The sequence below is a fragment of the Gastrolobium bilobum genome, unplaced genomic scaffold (assembly GCF_033153095.1).
Source record: "Gastrolobium bilobum isolate Gb01-03AN ecotype WA unplaced genomic scaffold, APGP_CSIRO_Gbil_v1 utg17957, whole genome shotgun sequence".
Taxonomy (NCBI): Eukaryota; Viridiplantae; Streptophyta; class Magnoliopsida; order Fabales; family Fabaceae; genus Gastrolobium; species Gastrolobium bilobum.
This window is the reverse complement of record NW_026895645.1, coordinates 132,667-149,648: the sequence shown is the minus strand read 5'-3', so window position 1 is coordinate 149,648 and position 16,982 is coordinate 132,667. Positions and strand designations below refer to the sequence as shown.

Genomic DNA, 16,982 nt, shown 5'->3' with positions numbered 1-16,982 from the left:
GGTTTAAACATTCCGCTGTATTTCATTGAAATTGGGCTATTTTATAATTTATATACTTTGGTTTTAACATTCAATCTTTGAATCTCTTAAAATTAGGTTTTTGTCATATTTATTGTACCGAAATTTTGAAACAATTATTTGGGGTCAAAATTTAGAGAAATGATATTGTAACAATTAAATTGTGTTACTACTAAGTTATTACCAATCAATCTTATCGTTAGATTGATTATGTTGATCCAACGGTTATATTTATTTCCATTTTTGTATGATCATAATTTCTCAAATTTAATATTTTATATTTATTTTTACCTTTGTATGGTTATGATTTCTCATATTTAATGTTTTCACTTTAAATATGGGGAATCATAACCATACAAAGATGAAAATAAATATACCAGTTGGATTAACATAATCGATCTAACGGTGAGATTGATTGGTAGTAACATGGTAACACAACTTGGTTGTTACAATATTATTTCCCCAAAATTTATAGGTGTAATAGTTGTTTTATACTTTTATTTTCCAATTTAAATTTAAATTATTTTATTTTATACAAAAAATTATACTTGCAAATGAAGTATCGACATAATATGGTGCTATTTTTTTTTTTAAAAAAAAAAAATCGCCACTGTTGCACTGAGTTGCTAAATTACTGTTTCCACGGTCAAATAAAAATGTTGCTAATAATAGATAGAATGTGGGAAAAATAATGCGACGCCACAATTAGCCATGCTTAGAAAAAGTATGGTTACTTTTATTAGCCACGGTTTTGACGTAACTTAGCCATAGTTTTAAATATGGATGATGCCATTTTTTTGTAGTGATTTCACATTTTTTTTTATCCAAGAAGAATAATTAATTTTAGGGATAAATAACAATTATGTTACAGGAACAAGATTCCTATCATGCAACACTACCGACAAAATAAAATTTGTCTCTTTTAATTTATTTTTTTTATTTTACTTGTCATTTTCTGTTGTAGGAAAAAAAAATCCTTGCTGCAACAGGATCAAACGAAAGCCCTTAATTTTAAATCAGGTTTCATGGTTAGTTGAAATTATGTTTTCACCATTCAGACCTCCCAACTTGGTTTTGTAACTTGCATATGACTCGCAAGTTAATAAATATTATTTTAATATTTACGGTTGGGGGTGCTTTCATACGGATTGGGATATTCCACATAAACAAATAGGATACGATACGTTTACATGTTAATTCTAAATACGATATGTCTACATGTTAATTGTAAAATTTCGACAGGTCAGGACACATTTTAATATTAAATAATATTTTTAATATAAATAATATAGTTTACGTTTAATACATATAGTAGCTCATAATAAGTCATATAACTAATCAAATATTAAAATTTCATAACATAAATATAAAGCAAAAGTAATTTTTCTTGTTAATTTTTCATGTTAAATTCCATAATAGAAAATATTTGATTTATAAATTAATTTTTTATGTTTAGTTAAAAAGATAAAATAAAATAAAATTTGGATCTTAAAAAAAAAATGTGTCGGAAGACGTTGATCGCGTGTTGGAACGTATCATAACATTGACTGTGTGTCAAAAAATGTTGATCGCATGTCGGATGCATGTCGAAAGGTGTCGGTGTCTGACACGTATTTTTTACCTAAAAAAAATGTGTCAGTGCTTCATTGATCTAAGTATATTAAGAGAGAAAATGTTATATTTACAAATTCTTTGTTTGCAAACTCTTACAAACTACATTAAGTATGACCGGTCATACTTCAATTAAGAGTGTATGACCGGTCATACTTAGTGTAATTTGTAAAAAATAATTTGTAAATGGATCCTTCTCCTATTAAGAGTATAATCAAATTTATTTGCATTAGTTTTTTTTTTTTTTCCTTTCTAAACTCATAGGAAATTTTACAAAGACTACTACACCTACCCTTACACCAATTTTAGAGCTTCTTTTCCTCTCAAGAAACCTTTCATTCCGCCATCACTCTCTCCACTACACAAGCCTTTACAAACAACTAGGACTCCCTTTCACCAATACAATCCTCCTCACTTAAGACACTAGATACCTTTGTTTCTCCATTTCGTATGATCCAAGAAAAATATCATCTGGGAGTAAAAGTGGGAAATTACTGGGACAAGAGAGAGCTATATCTAAGATAAGGATCACAACCATGGAAAAAAAAATTGTGGGGTTTGATTTTCTGGTATGAGGTTTCGAAACCCTTTTATTTTTTCAATTTGATGCAACCCATTTGCACTTTTGTATGGCTGAAGACAAGAAAGATTTTATTCTTAGGACGATTCATATGCCTCATTGGCAGGGGGAGATTAGGAAGATGGAGTCTCTTTTACCATATTTTAATAAAGTGTTTTATTAATCTCATGTTAAAAAAGATAGTTATCTCATGTCATAGAGACAAACTAGTGGACTCTACCACCTGAGAAAAAAAAAAAAAAAAAGTGGCACAATTATCAAAAGATGTGTAAAAGATAAAACTTATGTCATGCGACATAAGAATAGTTTTTTCCTTTAATAAATTAAATAGTAAATGGTTTTTTCGTGGGGGTGATTAAAAGGAGTTGCATAAGAGTTCATTTGGGGCATCGCACGAATTGGATAACATTTCACGGGTTATAATTATGTAGTAAGGGTAATATATATTTATAATATTAAAATTATATTTTTTCTCTCTCTTCAGAAATTATTTATTGACGTAAAAAATATATATATATATTATAACTAGGATAGGATATTGTGACACCCAAGTTATGTTACACCCATGTGACACCCAGTCAATCTCACCGTTAGATCGCTTATGTTGATTCAACGGTTATATTTATTTCCATCTTTGTATGGTCATGATTTCCCAAATTTAAAGTGAAAACATTAAATATGGGAAATCATAACCATACAAAGGTAGAAATAAATATAAAATATTAAATTTGGGAAATCATGACCATAAAAAGATGAAAATAAATATAACCGTTGGATCAACATAAGCGATCTAACGGTGAGATTGACTGGGTGTCACATGGGTGTAACATAACTTGGGTGTCACAATATCCTATCCCTTATAACTAAGGGCAGGTTATATTTACAAACTTTTTTGTTTACAAACTCTTACAAACTACACTATGTAGGACCAGTCCTACATTAATCACACAGTGTACGACCGGTCCTACATTAGTGTAATTGCAAAAAAGTTTGTAAACGGATCCTGTCCCTTATAACTATGTATAATTATAACTGCTAAAAAAAATACTTGTGTCATTTATATTAAGGGAAATATAAGAATCATGTTGCAGGAATGACACTGTTCATTCCTGCAACAAGGATACGACGTCGTATCCTAAGGATACGGCGTCGTATCCTGATTTTGGTTTGACTTTTTTTTTTAAGCGTGGGACCCACACTTGATTTGTGTGTGTAGGAAAGTGCTCTTGTCATATCAAATGAAAAAAAGGAAACCCTTGTATTAAACCCTTTGGAATATCCTTTCTACTATGTGATTCAAAATCTTTCCCATTGAATTACTTTTCGGACTGATCTAATTTGTATAGTCAAGAATAAGGCGGTGGCATACAGTTTCCCTTTAGAGCCTCGGGCTTAATTTTATCATAATTTCAATATTTATATGATTCACGTGGCATCACACAAATAGTGAAACAGTAACAGGAAAAAATATCAATTTCTTTGCCTTGAAATTATAGAAATTTAGGTATAGACCCAAAAAAGAAAAAAAAATTTGAATAACATTATATATGTGTGTTATGAAATAATTGATATGATATAAAAAACAAATCATTAATCTTTATACTAAATAAAGGACTCCTCAAATAAAAACCAAATCTTGAAATATGAGGAAATAAAAAAATTAATTCTAAAAAGTCTTTTAGATAATATAAATTATCTTAACATATAATTTGATATTTCCTTAGATATTTTAAATGTTTTAACACTTGCATAAAAATTGAAAGGTAAAAAAAATACAGAGACAGTTAAAAAAATTTCCTCTCCTTCAATAACATTCATAGCAAAAATGGCTTATAATATTTTAAAATAAAACATAAATAAAAATAATGACTTATGGGAATTCTTCTATATCCTTTGATGCTTTCCTTCTTCTGATCAAGATCTTGAAAACTCCCAAGCAAAGATCAAGCATGTAATTATACTGAGAAGAAAATTGACAGACAAAGCCTGCAAGTTAAGACCAATGGAAACCTTAGTTAAACTCAATCGGCATATAATTTACTAGTCTAAGTATTAAAAAACAAAAGGTAATGAGAATTTTCACATGTGTGCAAGTATGTTAAATTTTAACATTACATAAGATTTGGATTGTGGAAGAAAACCCTGTAATCCAATGTTATAAACTGGAGTTCCATTGGGATAGAAAAGGCCATAGTTTCTCTCTGATGTGGGACCAAACTTTAAATTCTCATTAAAAAGTGCAAAGACATGTACATCAATTGGAACTGATGGATTTGAAGGAGTTCCTTCCTTCTGCTCTATCCTTTTGAGCAAGTTACCATTATACAATGCAGCATTTTGTAGTGTAGCTCCAGCCTCATCAGGGTCACCATTAGAAGGCCAACCTGTCTCAGAAACCTTGACTTCAATATTGGTATGTCCCAAGGCTTTGATGGCAGCATAGACAGCATCTATTTGAGCATAAAACATATTATCATAATGCAAAGTGGTATTTGGATCAACCAAACCTGAATTTGGCTGAAAGAGTGTATAATCTAAATTGATCTCATTTGGGTTGTTTTTGTATGCAAAAAAAGGGTATACATTAATGAAGAAGGGTGAGTTGAATTCAGCATGGAAGTCAAGAAGGGGTTGGATATATTGTATCAAATCTTGCCTAAAAGAACCTGATGAAGGAGGGTATGAATTGGCTAATATGTTAAAAGAATGAGGGGTTGTGACATTTACTTGTTGGTCTAGTCCTAAATTAACAAGGGCCTTGTGCAAAGTTTGCATAGCTGGTAGAAGGTTTGACATTTGTTGATTATCATTGCTATTGAAGACCTCATTGCCTACACTAATGCAAGTGATTTTGGTTTGTGAAAGGTAAGGTTGAACATGTTGTTGAATCCATGTTTGAGCTTGAGCAGGGTTTGTCATGTTTTGCAGATACTCATTTCCAAGCCCTATAATGAATTCCACGTTTGAGTTGGAGAATGCAAGTAGAACATCTGGATCAGCATCATATAGTTTGATCTTATTAACGTTCATAGATTTTACAAAAACTGCCACATCAGAATGAGAAGGTAGATTGCTGGCTAGTTGTCCATAGTTGATTCCAAAACTAAAGCCATGGATTTGCACAAACAAACCTGAAAACAGATTTAGAATTATCACAATGTTTGTAAGATAAATATCTGATTTCAAAATGCTTGGAATTAAGACTAGAATGTTAAATTTCCAAGATAAAAAAAAAAAAAAACACTCCCCAATTAAACCCGACTAGCGAGTGTGGGATGAAGGCAATCCTAATACTTAGTCTTACTCTTGCAAAGAGACTGCTTTTCAGATTTAAACCTGTGACCTTTCAATTATAACGGAACAATTTTATCATTACTCTTGTTCACCTCTAGTTAGATAAGTGTGAATAAAATAAAACTAGTTAGATAACATATAATTCATCCAATTTCCCTGTAATGTATCAAAAGGAATCATGCATAAATAGACAAAGTAGATAACAAACCCGAAATATTGAGAAGAAGCAACAACACTGATCTCAAGAAGAAGGAATAGCTTATCATTACTGAGATGATATTATCCAAGAGAACCAACCGAGCCAATAATGTTTTTTTTATGTATGTGTGTATATATATTTTTTGCATACATGTGTATATTACTTTTTTGCAGCAGCATCAGAAAAGTAGTGCGTATATATAGATAAAAAAAGAGATCCAATAATATTTATATAAAAAAAATCTATCAGGATTCAATATCATATCCAGATAGTTTTGTATCCGTGAGACCGTGACACACAGTTTTTCTGCCAACTGCAGATTTGTGCCAATATATTATTCGAAGTGATTTTAATTATATTAATTTTACATTGCTCTTTTCTAAGTAATAAAACCAATATATATTGAAGGTGACTCCATTTAACGATCAACTTTCCTTTTTATATATATACATATATAAAAAATTACATCATATCATCGTAATTAAAATAATATCACCTTATATATGGCAACTCTACCTCATTAATATTATTTTTCATTTATCAACGAATCCGTCTAACAGCTAGCAATATTATATCGAAATAAAAGTATCCATATATAAAATATTAGGTGTATCGTTCGTTAACATATACCGAAATTTAACATAAATTCCAAAAAATATATAAATCTTAAAGCTATAGTTGTTTCGTATCCAATCCATTTCGAATGATTGTAAAAATCAAAACTCATACTTTTCAGATTCAAATCAAATGTTATTCGATATATTAAAAATAATTATTCCTATCACTAACCACTTATATAACAATACTAATATATAAAAGTTCACAAAACAACAATTAATAATCTACTAAATAAAATATAAAAGGTTTGTTTCCCATATATATGATATTAAGTATATAATAGTAATGGTAATAATAATATTAATAAATAGACTGTTAACCTTAAAAAATAAAAATACTATGGATATTGGATATAGTTTCTCATGATCCTAACTAGATTTCTAGGAACTCTCATAAGATGACAGTGTAATATCAATTCACACAAATCAATTCTTACTGTGTAATAACCCAATCTTATAAAATCGATCCGAATTGAACATCGATAGGGTTGGGATATTCGATTATAGGTTGCATAATTGAGATACTAGTTCAGATAAATAAATATAACTTATATTCTACATTTAATTTTTCAAAAATCACTTCGTAATTATATTATAATATTATATGCAGTAATAATTTAACAACTCAATTTGCCCCAATTACATTCGTAAAGTAATGTCTCATACCGAAATTGAACAAATATTAGCCGTATATATTATAGAATAATATGAAATCATAATGAAGAAAGAATATATTATTTCCATACACAAAAAACAACATATTATAAATGATATATAAAGTTTAATAATATATAGTAAAAAAAAATTAAGAACACACTTTTTTCAACAAAAAAACAAACGACATCTGCACAAAAATAAAATATAACAGTAGAAAATAGTTTTCTCAAATTACACACGTTCACATAATAGGGTTTAATACTGAAAATAAAGTTATTTCCAATGAACCCAAAATGATATCGTTTTGGGGTTAAAAAATTATAATGATAAAGACTAATATAACACTATAGAATTTATATAAAAAATAATTCTAAAATAAATTAGAATTACAAAAATATATTTTTCTTAACCTTATTGGGATCAGTGAATATAAGTTATCTCCATTAAATGGAGATACATTAAACCCAACATAATAACACATTTACACCCGCTTCAACCACCAATTATTCGTCCTTCTTTCTTGCAATTGCTATTGTTTTTCTCTCTTCTTCTAATCTCTCTATAATGTCTTTGAGCTGGTGCAAATTTATGGAATTGGGCAAGTTTTTTTTATGTGAATTTGTACCCAAAATATTTATGTAAGAATGTATTCCCAATTCAGTTAAATTAAAGTGCATTATGATCTTAATTCACTATACTTTAAGGATAGATTTATCCCTACTTGTTTACATTGAAAACAATGTCACTTGATAAGAGTTTTTTCATTTCAAGTTCATACCAAGCATTGTCTCTGTGTTTTACATGATGAGTAGTTTATGTTAGTGCTCCATAGATGAGTTTAACTCATTCACCAATGTTGATCCCACCGGATGGAGCTTATGTCCCTTAAACACAGGTGAGTAGATATGCAAAGAAAAAAAAATTAATAAATAAAAAATTCACTCCCAAATTAATAGGGGCTAAAGTAGTAATTATGAATATAATACACACATATATATATATATATATATATATATATATATATATATATATATATATATATATATATATATATATATCGGAAAAGCATCTATCCTTTTAAAGGATATAAGCTTATATACTTTTAGATCATAACCGTTGATTTCCGTCCATCAACGGTTATAATCTATTGGATCAAATATAATGGGCCAAAATTATTATTAATTAATTAATAATTTTGATCCAATAAATTATAACCGTTGATGGACGAAAATCAACGGTTAGGATCTAAAAGGATATAAACTTACATCCTTTAAAATGACAAATGTTATTCCCTATATATATATAAATATATATATATATATATATATATATATATATATATATATATAGGGGAGAGATCATTTGACTCCAGAGTAAGATTTCAAAGTCTTACTCCTCATCTCAGCCTTGATTTCCGTTCATCCAACGGTTATCATTTAATAAGTTACAACAATTAATTAATTATTAATTTCAATTAAATGATAACTATTAGATGAACGGAAATCAAGGGCTGAGATGAGGAGTAAGACTTTGAAATCTTACTCTGGAGTCAAATGATCCCTCCCCATATATATATATGTAGAAAAAATATTTTCTTATGTTGCATGAGAATTCAATTCTCATGTTGTGACTCTTCGATTTGTGTGCAAAGCTTTTCTTTTATCTTTTTTTAATAAATGTGGGTCCACCACTAGTTGAGTCACAGCATTAGAATTCAATTCTCATGCAGCATACATATATAGAAAAAAAAGTTTCTAAAGTTACTTGACAAACTTGTCTAATATTCACTGAAACGACGTAGTTTCAGCATGAAAGATTAAAAAATTAGAATGATAAAGACTATTATAACCCTAGAATAAATTAAAATTACAAGCACACCATGATTTCCATCCCAAAATGACGTCGTTTAAGTGAACATTAGACTATTTTTCTAAAGTAACTTTATAAAAAAACAAGCCTATGTGTGTGTGTGTGAAAAATTATTTCTCCTGTTACAGGAGATAAAGTTCTCTCTAATAACTCCAAAATTACGTCGTTTTGAGAGTTAACGAGGGGCACTTTGGTAATTTTGTTCGTTTCTTTATTATATAAATTTTATCAAAACACTCCTCATTAATTCTCTCAACCCTCTATGTAGTTTTGCGTTACAGGAGATAACTTTATTGCATATGACAAGAGAAATGATAAACTCATATATATATATATATATATATATATATATATATATATATATAGGTAGGATCCTTTGACACTAGTGTAAAATTTGAAATTTGACACCTCATCTGAGAGTCATTAGATCAAAAAAGATAAATGGTGTCACATGCTTACAAATCAGAGCCATTGATCTTTTTTGATCTAATGGCTCTCAGATGAGGTGTCAAATTTGACACTGATATCAAAGGATCCTACCTCATATATATATATATATATATATATATATATATATATATATATATATATATATTGGTTTTCTCTGCAGTGAATGCAGATAAATTATCTGCATTGGTCCCGAAACGACTTCGTTTTGAGTAAAAATCAAGGTATTTTCGTAATTATAATTTATTCTAGTGTTATAATAGTAATTATCATTATAATTTTTTAATATTTCAACCTAAAATGACGTCGTTTTAGAAGTGATTATAGATAACTTATCTGCATTCACTATAAAAGCATTAAAGTCTTATATATATATATATAATATATATATATATACTAATCATAATAATTGGTTTTTTAATAGTAATTATCCAGAATTTGAAGAAAAAATAGATATATTTGATACAAAATCATTATTAACTGAAATTTGTTTTACAGGAATATTTCACAAATGATCAACTAATCCAAATGGTTCGTTCGTTATTAAACTAAACCATGGTATTTGCTTTGCCAAATACACCATTATTGTATACTCTTTTATATGTATGGCGCAACCCAATCCTTTTTTTTTATTTGGAAGATCTTATCCTTTCCTTTTTTGAATCATCAAAAATTTGGAGCGTGAAGTGTAATTAGATCGATTTATATATATATATATAGTCATGAAAAAGAAAGGAATATAATTTTAAGGTTTTTTTTTAACTTTTTTAAAAAAAGTATCATACTCTTTTTTCTTAAAAAAAATACATATTATGCATAATAAAAGTTTTGGATTTATAATATATAGTTACAAATTGAATAGTAAAAGTTTTTTGTTTTTTTGGGCAAAGTGAATAGTAAAAGTTATATCATAAAAGCTACAAATTTCATTTTTTTGTAATTTTTATTATTCAATTTATAATTCTAAAAAAATAACCTCGTACTTTTTTTCAGAGAGAATACCCCTATAATCAGCCATTATGATTCCCTCCTTTAATTATTATGTTTCTTGAAATCGAATTCAAAATATAAATAAAATTGAAAATGAACTGTATCATATGTTATTTAACATGAACATATTATGTAAATATGTTAAGTAATGTATAAGAGGATTAATTACCAACAAAATTTTGATTGAAACTTGGCTTCCGATTAAGCCACCTGATACCCACTTTAGAATTATCACAATGTTTGTAAGATAAATATCTGATTTCAAAAAAGAAAAATGGGTTAGGCGCGTGAGTTTACGCGCGCGATTTTTTTTTGTCTGCTAGGGCTTTGCTTTCTGTGTTAGCTGAGTAGGTTCAATGGGAGAGGTGAGAGTCGGTGAGAATGACACGCTGGTCATGATGAGGAAGAGTATCAAGAGATCGAAGAATGGCGAGGAGATCCAAACGGAAGTTGTGATGCGCGATGCGATCAAGGAGTTTCAGGCTGGATCTTCCATGCTTGAAAAGTCCAGATCCTTTGCTGAGGTGACAGGAGTTGAGAACGGGGTGTCAGGCGACAACGTTCCATGGCTGATCGAAGAGGATGAACCGGATCTGGAGCCTTTAGATCCTAATTTGGGGGCGATCTCTGAATGGGGTTTTCAGACCATTATCAGAGAAGATGGTTCCGTTGAAATAAGGAGTAACAAAGAAGCGAGAACGAGAATGTGTCAAAGGTGGAAAAATTCACTGATAGTGAAGCTGCTGGGCAAGAAGATAGGCGTCGGGTTTATGAAGAAGAGATTGGAGGTGATGTGGGCGAAATCTGGCAGCATCTTTGTTGCTGATCTCGGCAATGAGTTTTTCTCCGTACGTTTTAGTAGCTTGGAAGACATGAACCTTGCAATTACAGGTGGAACGTGGGTCATTTCGGGTCATTATCTTGCCACAAGGAAGTGGGAACCTTGTTTTGATCCTGAGAAGGCTAATATCCATAAGGTAGCAGCATGGATTCAACTTCCAGGGATTCCACAAGAGTACTGTGAATTCCCTTTCCTAAATCATTTAGGATCGGTGATTGGGAAAGTAATCAAAGTTGACAGGACAACTTCAACTGGAGATAGGGCCAGATTTGCTAGAGTGTGCATCGAAATTGATCTCTCTAGGCCTTTGAGGGGTGAGTATGTTTTGGATGGTTGTAGGAAGAGGGTAGAGTATGAAGGGCTTTATTTGATTTGCCTTAGGTGTGGTAGGTATGGGCATAATTCTGAGGCTTGTCCAGATTATGTGAAGCCTACACCTGTGCATCAGGCTGAGGAGAAATCTGGTAATTCTGTAGATAATTCTGGCAGTCAAGGTTTGGGACCATGGATGGTAGTTAATCGAAGGAAGAAAGGCCAACAGGCTGTGCAGAAGTAAGAGTCTGGAGCCAACAGAACATTTGGTGAAGACATTTCTAACAAGAAAAACATGGTGGGTCAAAGAACTGGTGCTAATAGAGAAAAGGGTAACACAAAAGGGGTTCAGGTTAAGCAACCTGTGAGCAGCTCTCTCAATCCTGGTGTGAATAAGGAGAACATTTCCTCGGGTAGCAAGGTGGATTCCCCAGTAATTGGCATGCTATTCTCAACTGTGGCTTCTAGCTCTGTCAAAAAGACTGGTGGTAATAAACCAGTGGGGGTGAAATCAAAGAAGTATGTGGCTAAGGCCATGAATGGTAAGGGAAAAGGAATATGTAAGGAATTCTCTCAGGCTTTGGGAGCAAGTAGCTCTGGTCTGCAGAAAAAAGTTGAGCTGGATGGAGAAGTTGATTTATCAGGAGTATTTAATGGGCTAGAGGGGAATTCTGCACTTAGTTCAGAAAAATCTTCAGGTGAGGCTATGGTTGATGTTGATCCGGTGCAGGAACCTGAACCTCCTGACCAAATCATGAGTGACTCGTTAAAGCTGCTAGCTGATAGTGCAGGTATGGAGGTAGCTTTACCTTTAAAAGAGCAGTTAACTAATTCTGTTTATGAGCCTATTTGTGATGCTGATCTTTTTGAGAATCAGAGTTATATGTGTGTTAATAATGATGAAAGCTGCAAGAGCTTAGTAATCTTGCAAAAAAACCAAAGTTCATCATGAATGTTCTCACGTGGAACTGTAGGGGTGCTGCTAAGAAACAGTTTAAGAGCACCTTCAGTAGATTTAGAAAGAAGTATAAGGTTGGGATGGCAGTTATCCTGGAACCTAGGGTGAGTGGAAATAAGGCTGCTAATATAATTAAAAGTTTGGGTTTTTCTAATAATTTGATAGTTGAAGCACAAGGTTTTGCAGGAGGTATCTGGCTTGTTTGGCTTCCCTGCTTTGTTTTTTCAAAGGAACTGGGAGATCCTTAAAGATCAAGTTCTCACAAGTATGAGGGGGTATCTTGACAAGCCGCAGCTAATTCAGGAGATTAACTACACTATGCTAGCTCTTATTCCTAAGATTGAGAGACCTTGTCTCATGAAGCAGTTTAGACCAATAGCACTTTGTAATTCTATTTACAAGGGGCTGAGCAAAATCCTTGCTAACAAAATTAAACCTCTTTTGGGGAGTCTCATTTCCCCCAATCAGGTTAGTTTTGTTCCTAGAAGGCAAATCCAAGACAATATAATAATTGCTCAAGAGTTGGTGCATGCGATGCATAAAATGAAGGGAAGGAAGAGCTTTCTGTCCATCAAAATTGACTTAGAAAAAGCTTATGATAAGCTCAATTGGAGGTTCATAAGATCAGTGTTGGATGAAGTGAAACTGCCAGGGGATTTAGTTGAAGCCATCATGGGTTGTGTGACTAGTACTCATTTGGAGGTGTTGTGGAATGGGGGTAGGACTACTGGATTTAGTCCTCAACGTGGCATTAGACAAGGGGATCCCATATCTCCTTATCTGTTTGTCTTATGTATGGAAAAGCTAACTCATTTAATTATGGATGAGGTGGAGGCTAAGCATTGGAGACCAATAAAGGCTGGAAAGTCTGGTCCATATATTTCTCACCTTATGTTTGCAGATGATGTTATATTGTTTGCTGAAGCATCTTTGTCTCAACTGGAATCAATCACTCATTGTTTGGAGAAATTTTCTAAGATGTCTGGGCAATGTGTGAGTGTGGAGAAGTCTTGTATATATTTCTCAAGGAATGCTCCTCAAGAGGTAGTAGATTCGGTCACCTCTATTAGTGGGTTTAAAAAGGTCAGTAATCTTGGATGTTATTTGGGTTCTTTGATGAAGCATGGTAGAGTGAGAAGAGATCATTATGCTGATGCTATTACTAGATTCCAAGGTAGACTGCAAGGATGGAAGTCAAAGTGTCTATCTCTGGCAGGTAGGATTACCTTAGCCAAGAGTGTTATTTCAGCTATCCCTTCCTTCCAGATGCAAAACAGTATGTTACCTGTTCATGTTTGCTAGGAGATTGAGAGATTGCAGAGGAACTTCATTTGGGGGGATTCTGAAACTAAGAAGAAAACCCATTATGTATCGTGGGAGCAAATCTGTCAGTCTAGGGAATGTGGTGGGTTAGGAATCATGAATCTGAGAAGACAAAATGAAGCATTTATGCAAAAATTGGCTTGGCAGGTTATGACTGATCATGATAGACTTTGGGTCAAGGTGTTGTTAGGAAAATATGGTAGGAATGCTAATCCTAGCCGCTGCCTAATCTCAAGAACTTCTGACTCTCCTCTATGGAAGCATATATGTAGAGGACATAATGACTTATATCAGCACCTTGAGTGGAAGATTGGTAATGGAAAGGAAATTTATTTCTGGTCTGATGTGTGGGGAGGGTGGAAGAGGAGTCTATATGACCTTGCTGCACATAAACCTCCTGATTCTCAGCTATCCTTTAAAGTAAGTGATTATGTTGATCAAGTCATGGGGGATTGGAGATGGAGCTGCCTTATTATGTGGTTAGATGCTAATACCATTAATAAGCTTAAAAATATTAGAACCCCTGCTATTGATGGTCCAAATGACAGTTTGAACTGGATTTGGAGTAGTCCAAGTAAGTCCTTTGTGAGGAATGCTTACTGTCATTTCCCTGAATCTTGTGAAAGAGATCGAGTTTGGGCAGCTATATGGAAGTGGAGGGGGCCTTACAGGGTTGCAGTTTTCCTATGGCTGGCTTGTTTGAATAAAATTCATGTTCGAGCTATGACAGGACAATGGTATGGGGGAGAGAGTATGTGCCCTGCTTGTAAGATTCATCCAGAAACTGTTATGCATGTGTTAAGGGACTGTAGGGTAGCTAGGCAGGTGTGGGAAAGATGGTTCTCGAATAATATTCCTAAAACTTTCTTAGCAGTGGAAGGAAGGGAAAGGTTCAAGATTAATCTGTTTCACCCTTTTGTTAGTAAGCTTTGGGGGTCTTGGAAGGAGGTTTTTTTTGTGACCTGCTGGTTTTTGTGGCAGTGGAGAAATTCAACGGTTCATGAAGTGTTGTTTTCTTTGCCTCAAGATCCAGTGCATGCAATCCTGATTTTTTTGGATGGGAGGAAAAGAAGTGCTAATCTTGATGTCTCTGCTGCAGGGGCTGATGGCATTTCCCTCGTTGGGAATTCTGGACAGCAGATTGATGAATATCAGGTTAAAATTTTTGTTGATGGTGCCTGTAAGCTAGCCTCCAATATAGGATCCAGTGGTGGGTTTCTTTGCTCCTCTATAGGTGAATGGAAAGGTGGTTTCTCTTACAATATAGGCAATTGTTCTTCCTTGGAAGCTGAATTATGGGGGATATATCATGGCTGTAAATTGGCAAGTGATATGCAGTATTCAAAGGTGTGGATAGGCTGTGATAGCAAAGAGGCTTTACTTTGTTTGGAGGAGAATGATGAAGTTTGTGGTTTCTCATACTTGATAGGCAAAATTCGAGAAGTGGCTCTGGCCTTTGAGAAATTCCAGTTGGAGTTTGTCCCAAGAGAATCCAATTCTTGTGCAGATTACTTGGCTAAATTAGGATTTAGTCTCAAGGGTGAAGAGTTGAGGTTACACTCCTCTCCCCCTGATGATATGTTGAAGTTTTGGTTAGAATTTAGCTCCATTTTGTTGATGGAGCATGTTTGTTTGTATTTGCAGCGTTTGACTGTTTAGTTTTCTTTGGGCTTGGCCCTCCATTTTTATCAAAAAAACAAAAAAATATCTGATTTCAAAATGCTTGGAATTAAGACTAGAATGTTAAAATTCCAAGGTAAAAAAGAAAAGAAAAAAAAACACCACTCCCCAATTAAACCCGACTAGCGAGTGTGGGATGAAGGCAATCCTAATACACAATCTTACTTTTGCAAATAATTACAAAGAAGTTGTTTCTCAGATTCAAAGTAACCTTTCAGTCATAACGGAACAATTTTATCACTGCTCTGATTCACCTTCTAGTTAGATAAGTGTAAATAAAATAAAACTACTTAGATAACATATAATTCATCCAATTTCCCTGTAATGTATCAAAAGGAATCATGCATAAATAGACAAAGTAGATAACAAACCCGAAATATTGAGAAGAAGCAACAACACTGATCTCAAGAAGAAGGAATAGCTTGTCATTACTGATATGATATTATCCAAGAGAACCAACCGAGCCACCACGCTTCTAGGCACAAAAGCTAACAAACCTGCATGTGTGTATATATTTTTTTTGCATACATGTGTATATTACTTTTTTGCAGCAGCATCTGAAAAGTAGTGCGTATATATAGATAAAAAAAGAGATCCAATAATATTTATATAAAAAAAGAATCTATCAGGATTCAATATCATATCCAGATAGTTTTGTATCCGTGAGACCGTGACACACAAAGTTTTTCTGCCAACTGCAGATTTGTGCCAATATATTATTCGAAGTGATTTTAATTATATTAATTTTACATTGCTCTTTGTAAGTAATAAAACCAATATATATTGAAGGTGACTCCATTTAACGATCAACTTTCCTTTTTATATATATATAAATATAAAAAATTACATCATATCATCGTAATTAAAATAATATCACCTTATATATGGCAACTCTACCTCATTAATATTATTTTTCATTTATCAACGAATCCGTCTAACAGCTAGCAATATTATATCGAAATAAAAGTATCCATATATAAAATTTAGGTGTATCGTTCGTTAACATATACCGAAATTTAACATAAATTCCCAAAAATATATAAATCTTAAAGTTATAGTGTTTCGTATCCAATCCATTTCGAATGATTGTAAAAATCAAAACTCATACTTTTCAGATTTAAATCAAATGTTATTCGATATATTAAAAATAATTATTCGTATCACTAACCACTTATATAACAATACTAATATATAAAAGTTCACAAAACAACAATTAATGATCTACTAAATAAAATATAAAAGGTTTGTTTCCCATATATATGATATTAAGTATATAATAGTAATGGTAATAATAATAATAATAAATAGACACTTAACCTAAAAAAATAAAAATACTATGGATATAGTTTCTCATGATCCTAACTAGATTTCTAGGAACTCTCATAAGATGACAGTGTAATATCAATTCACACAAATCAATTTTTACCGTGTAATAACCCAATCTTATAAAATCCGAATTGAACATCGATAGGGTCGGGATATTCGATTATAGGTTGCATAAGTGAGATACTAGTTCAGATAAATAAATATAACTTATATTATACATTTAATTTTTCAAAAATCACTTCGTAATTATATTATAATAT

The 16,982-nt window shown here is 32.1% G+C and overlaps 3 protein-coding genes across 3 annotated transcripts; 2 read left to right on the top strand and 1 right to left on the bottom strand.

Annotated features, from left to right (window-relative positions):
• Positions 1 to 4,123: 4,123 nt before the first annotated feature.
• On the bottom strand, positions 4,124 to 5,850 carry LOC133286491 (glucan endo-1,3-beta-glucosidase 14-like). The gene is made up of 3 exons (XM_061483910.1): positions 5,712 to 5,850; positions 4,325 to 5,340; positions 4,124 to 4,195 (listed from the first exon to the last, which is right to left on the bottom strand). The coding sequence occupies exons 1-3, from the start codon at positions 5,848 to 5,850 to the stop codon at positions 4,124 to 4,126; spliced, it is 1,227 nt and encodes a 408-aa protein (XP_061339894.1).
• Positions 5,851 to 10,638: 4,788 nt separating this feature from the next.
• LOC133286481 (uncharacterized) lies at positions 10,639 to 11,679 on the top strand. Its single transcript, XM_061483902.1, has one exon. It carries the CDS (start codon positions 10,639 to 10,641, stop codon positions 11,677 to 11,679), a length of 1,041 nt encoding a protein of 346 aa, XP_061339886.1.
• A 51-nt stretch (positions 11,680 to 11,730) lies between these two features.
• LOC133286473 (uncharacterized) lies at positions 11,731 to 15,375 on the top strand. Its single transcript, XM_061483894.1, has 4 exons — positions 11,731 to 12,320; positions 12,410 to 12,497; positions 12,559 to 13,605; positions 13,696 to 15,375. Exons 1-4 carry the CDS (start codon positions 11,731 to 11,733, stop codon positions 15,373 to 15,375), a joined length of 3,405 nt encoding a protein of 1,134 aa, XP_061339878.1.
• The last annotated feature ends 1,607 nt before the right edge of the window (positions 15,376 to 16,982 follow it).

What these genes read in the sequence shown, in the direction of transcription:
- LOC133286491 (XM_061483910.1), bottom strand. Translation starts at nt 5,850, where the DNA reads ATGCAAAAAATATATATACACACATACATAAAAAAAACATTATTGGCT. An exon ending in GCTTCTTCTCAATATTTCGG is followed by an intron (nt 5,341 to 5,711) that starts GTTTGTTATCTA and finishes ATCTGTTTTCAG; the next exon opens with GTTTGTTTGTGCAAATCCAT. An exon ending in TTCCACAATCCAAATCTTAT is followed by an intron (nt 4,196 to 4,324) that starts GTAATGTTAAAA and finishes CTTAACTTGCAG; the next exon opens with GCTTTGTCTGTCAATTTTCT.
- LOC133286473 (XM_061483894.1), top strand. Translation starts at nt 11,731, where the DNA reads ATGGTGGGTCAAAGAACTGGTGCTAATAGAGAAAAGGGTAACACAAAA. An exon ending in TTTGAGAATCAGAGTTATAT is followed by an intron (nt 12,321 to 12,409) that starts GTGTGTTAATAA and finishes GTGGAACTGTAG; the next exon opens with GGGTGCTGCTAAGAAACAGT. An exon ending in AGTCAAAGTGTCTATCTCTG is followed by an intron (nt 13,606 to 13,695) that starts GCAGGTAGGATT and finishes CATGTTTGCTAG; the next exon opens with GAGATTGAGAGATTGCAGAG.
- LOC133286481 (XM_061483902.1), top strand. Translation starts at nt 10,639, where the DNA reads ATGGGAGAGGTGAGAGTCGGTGAGAATGACACGCTGGTCATGATGAGG.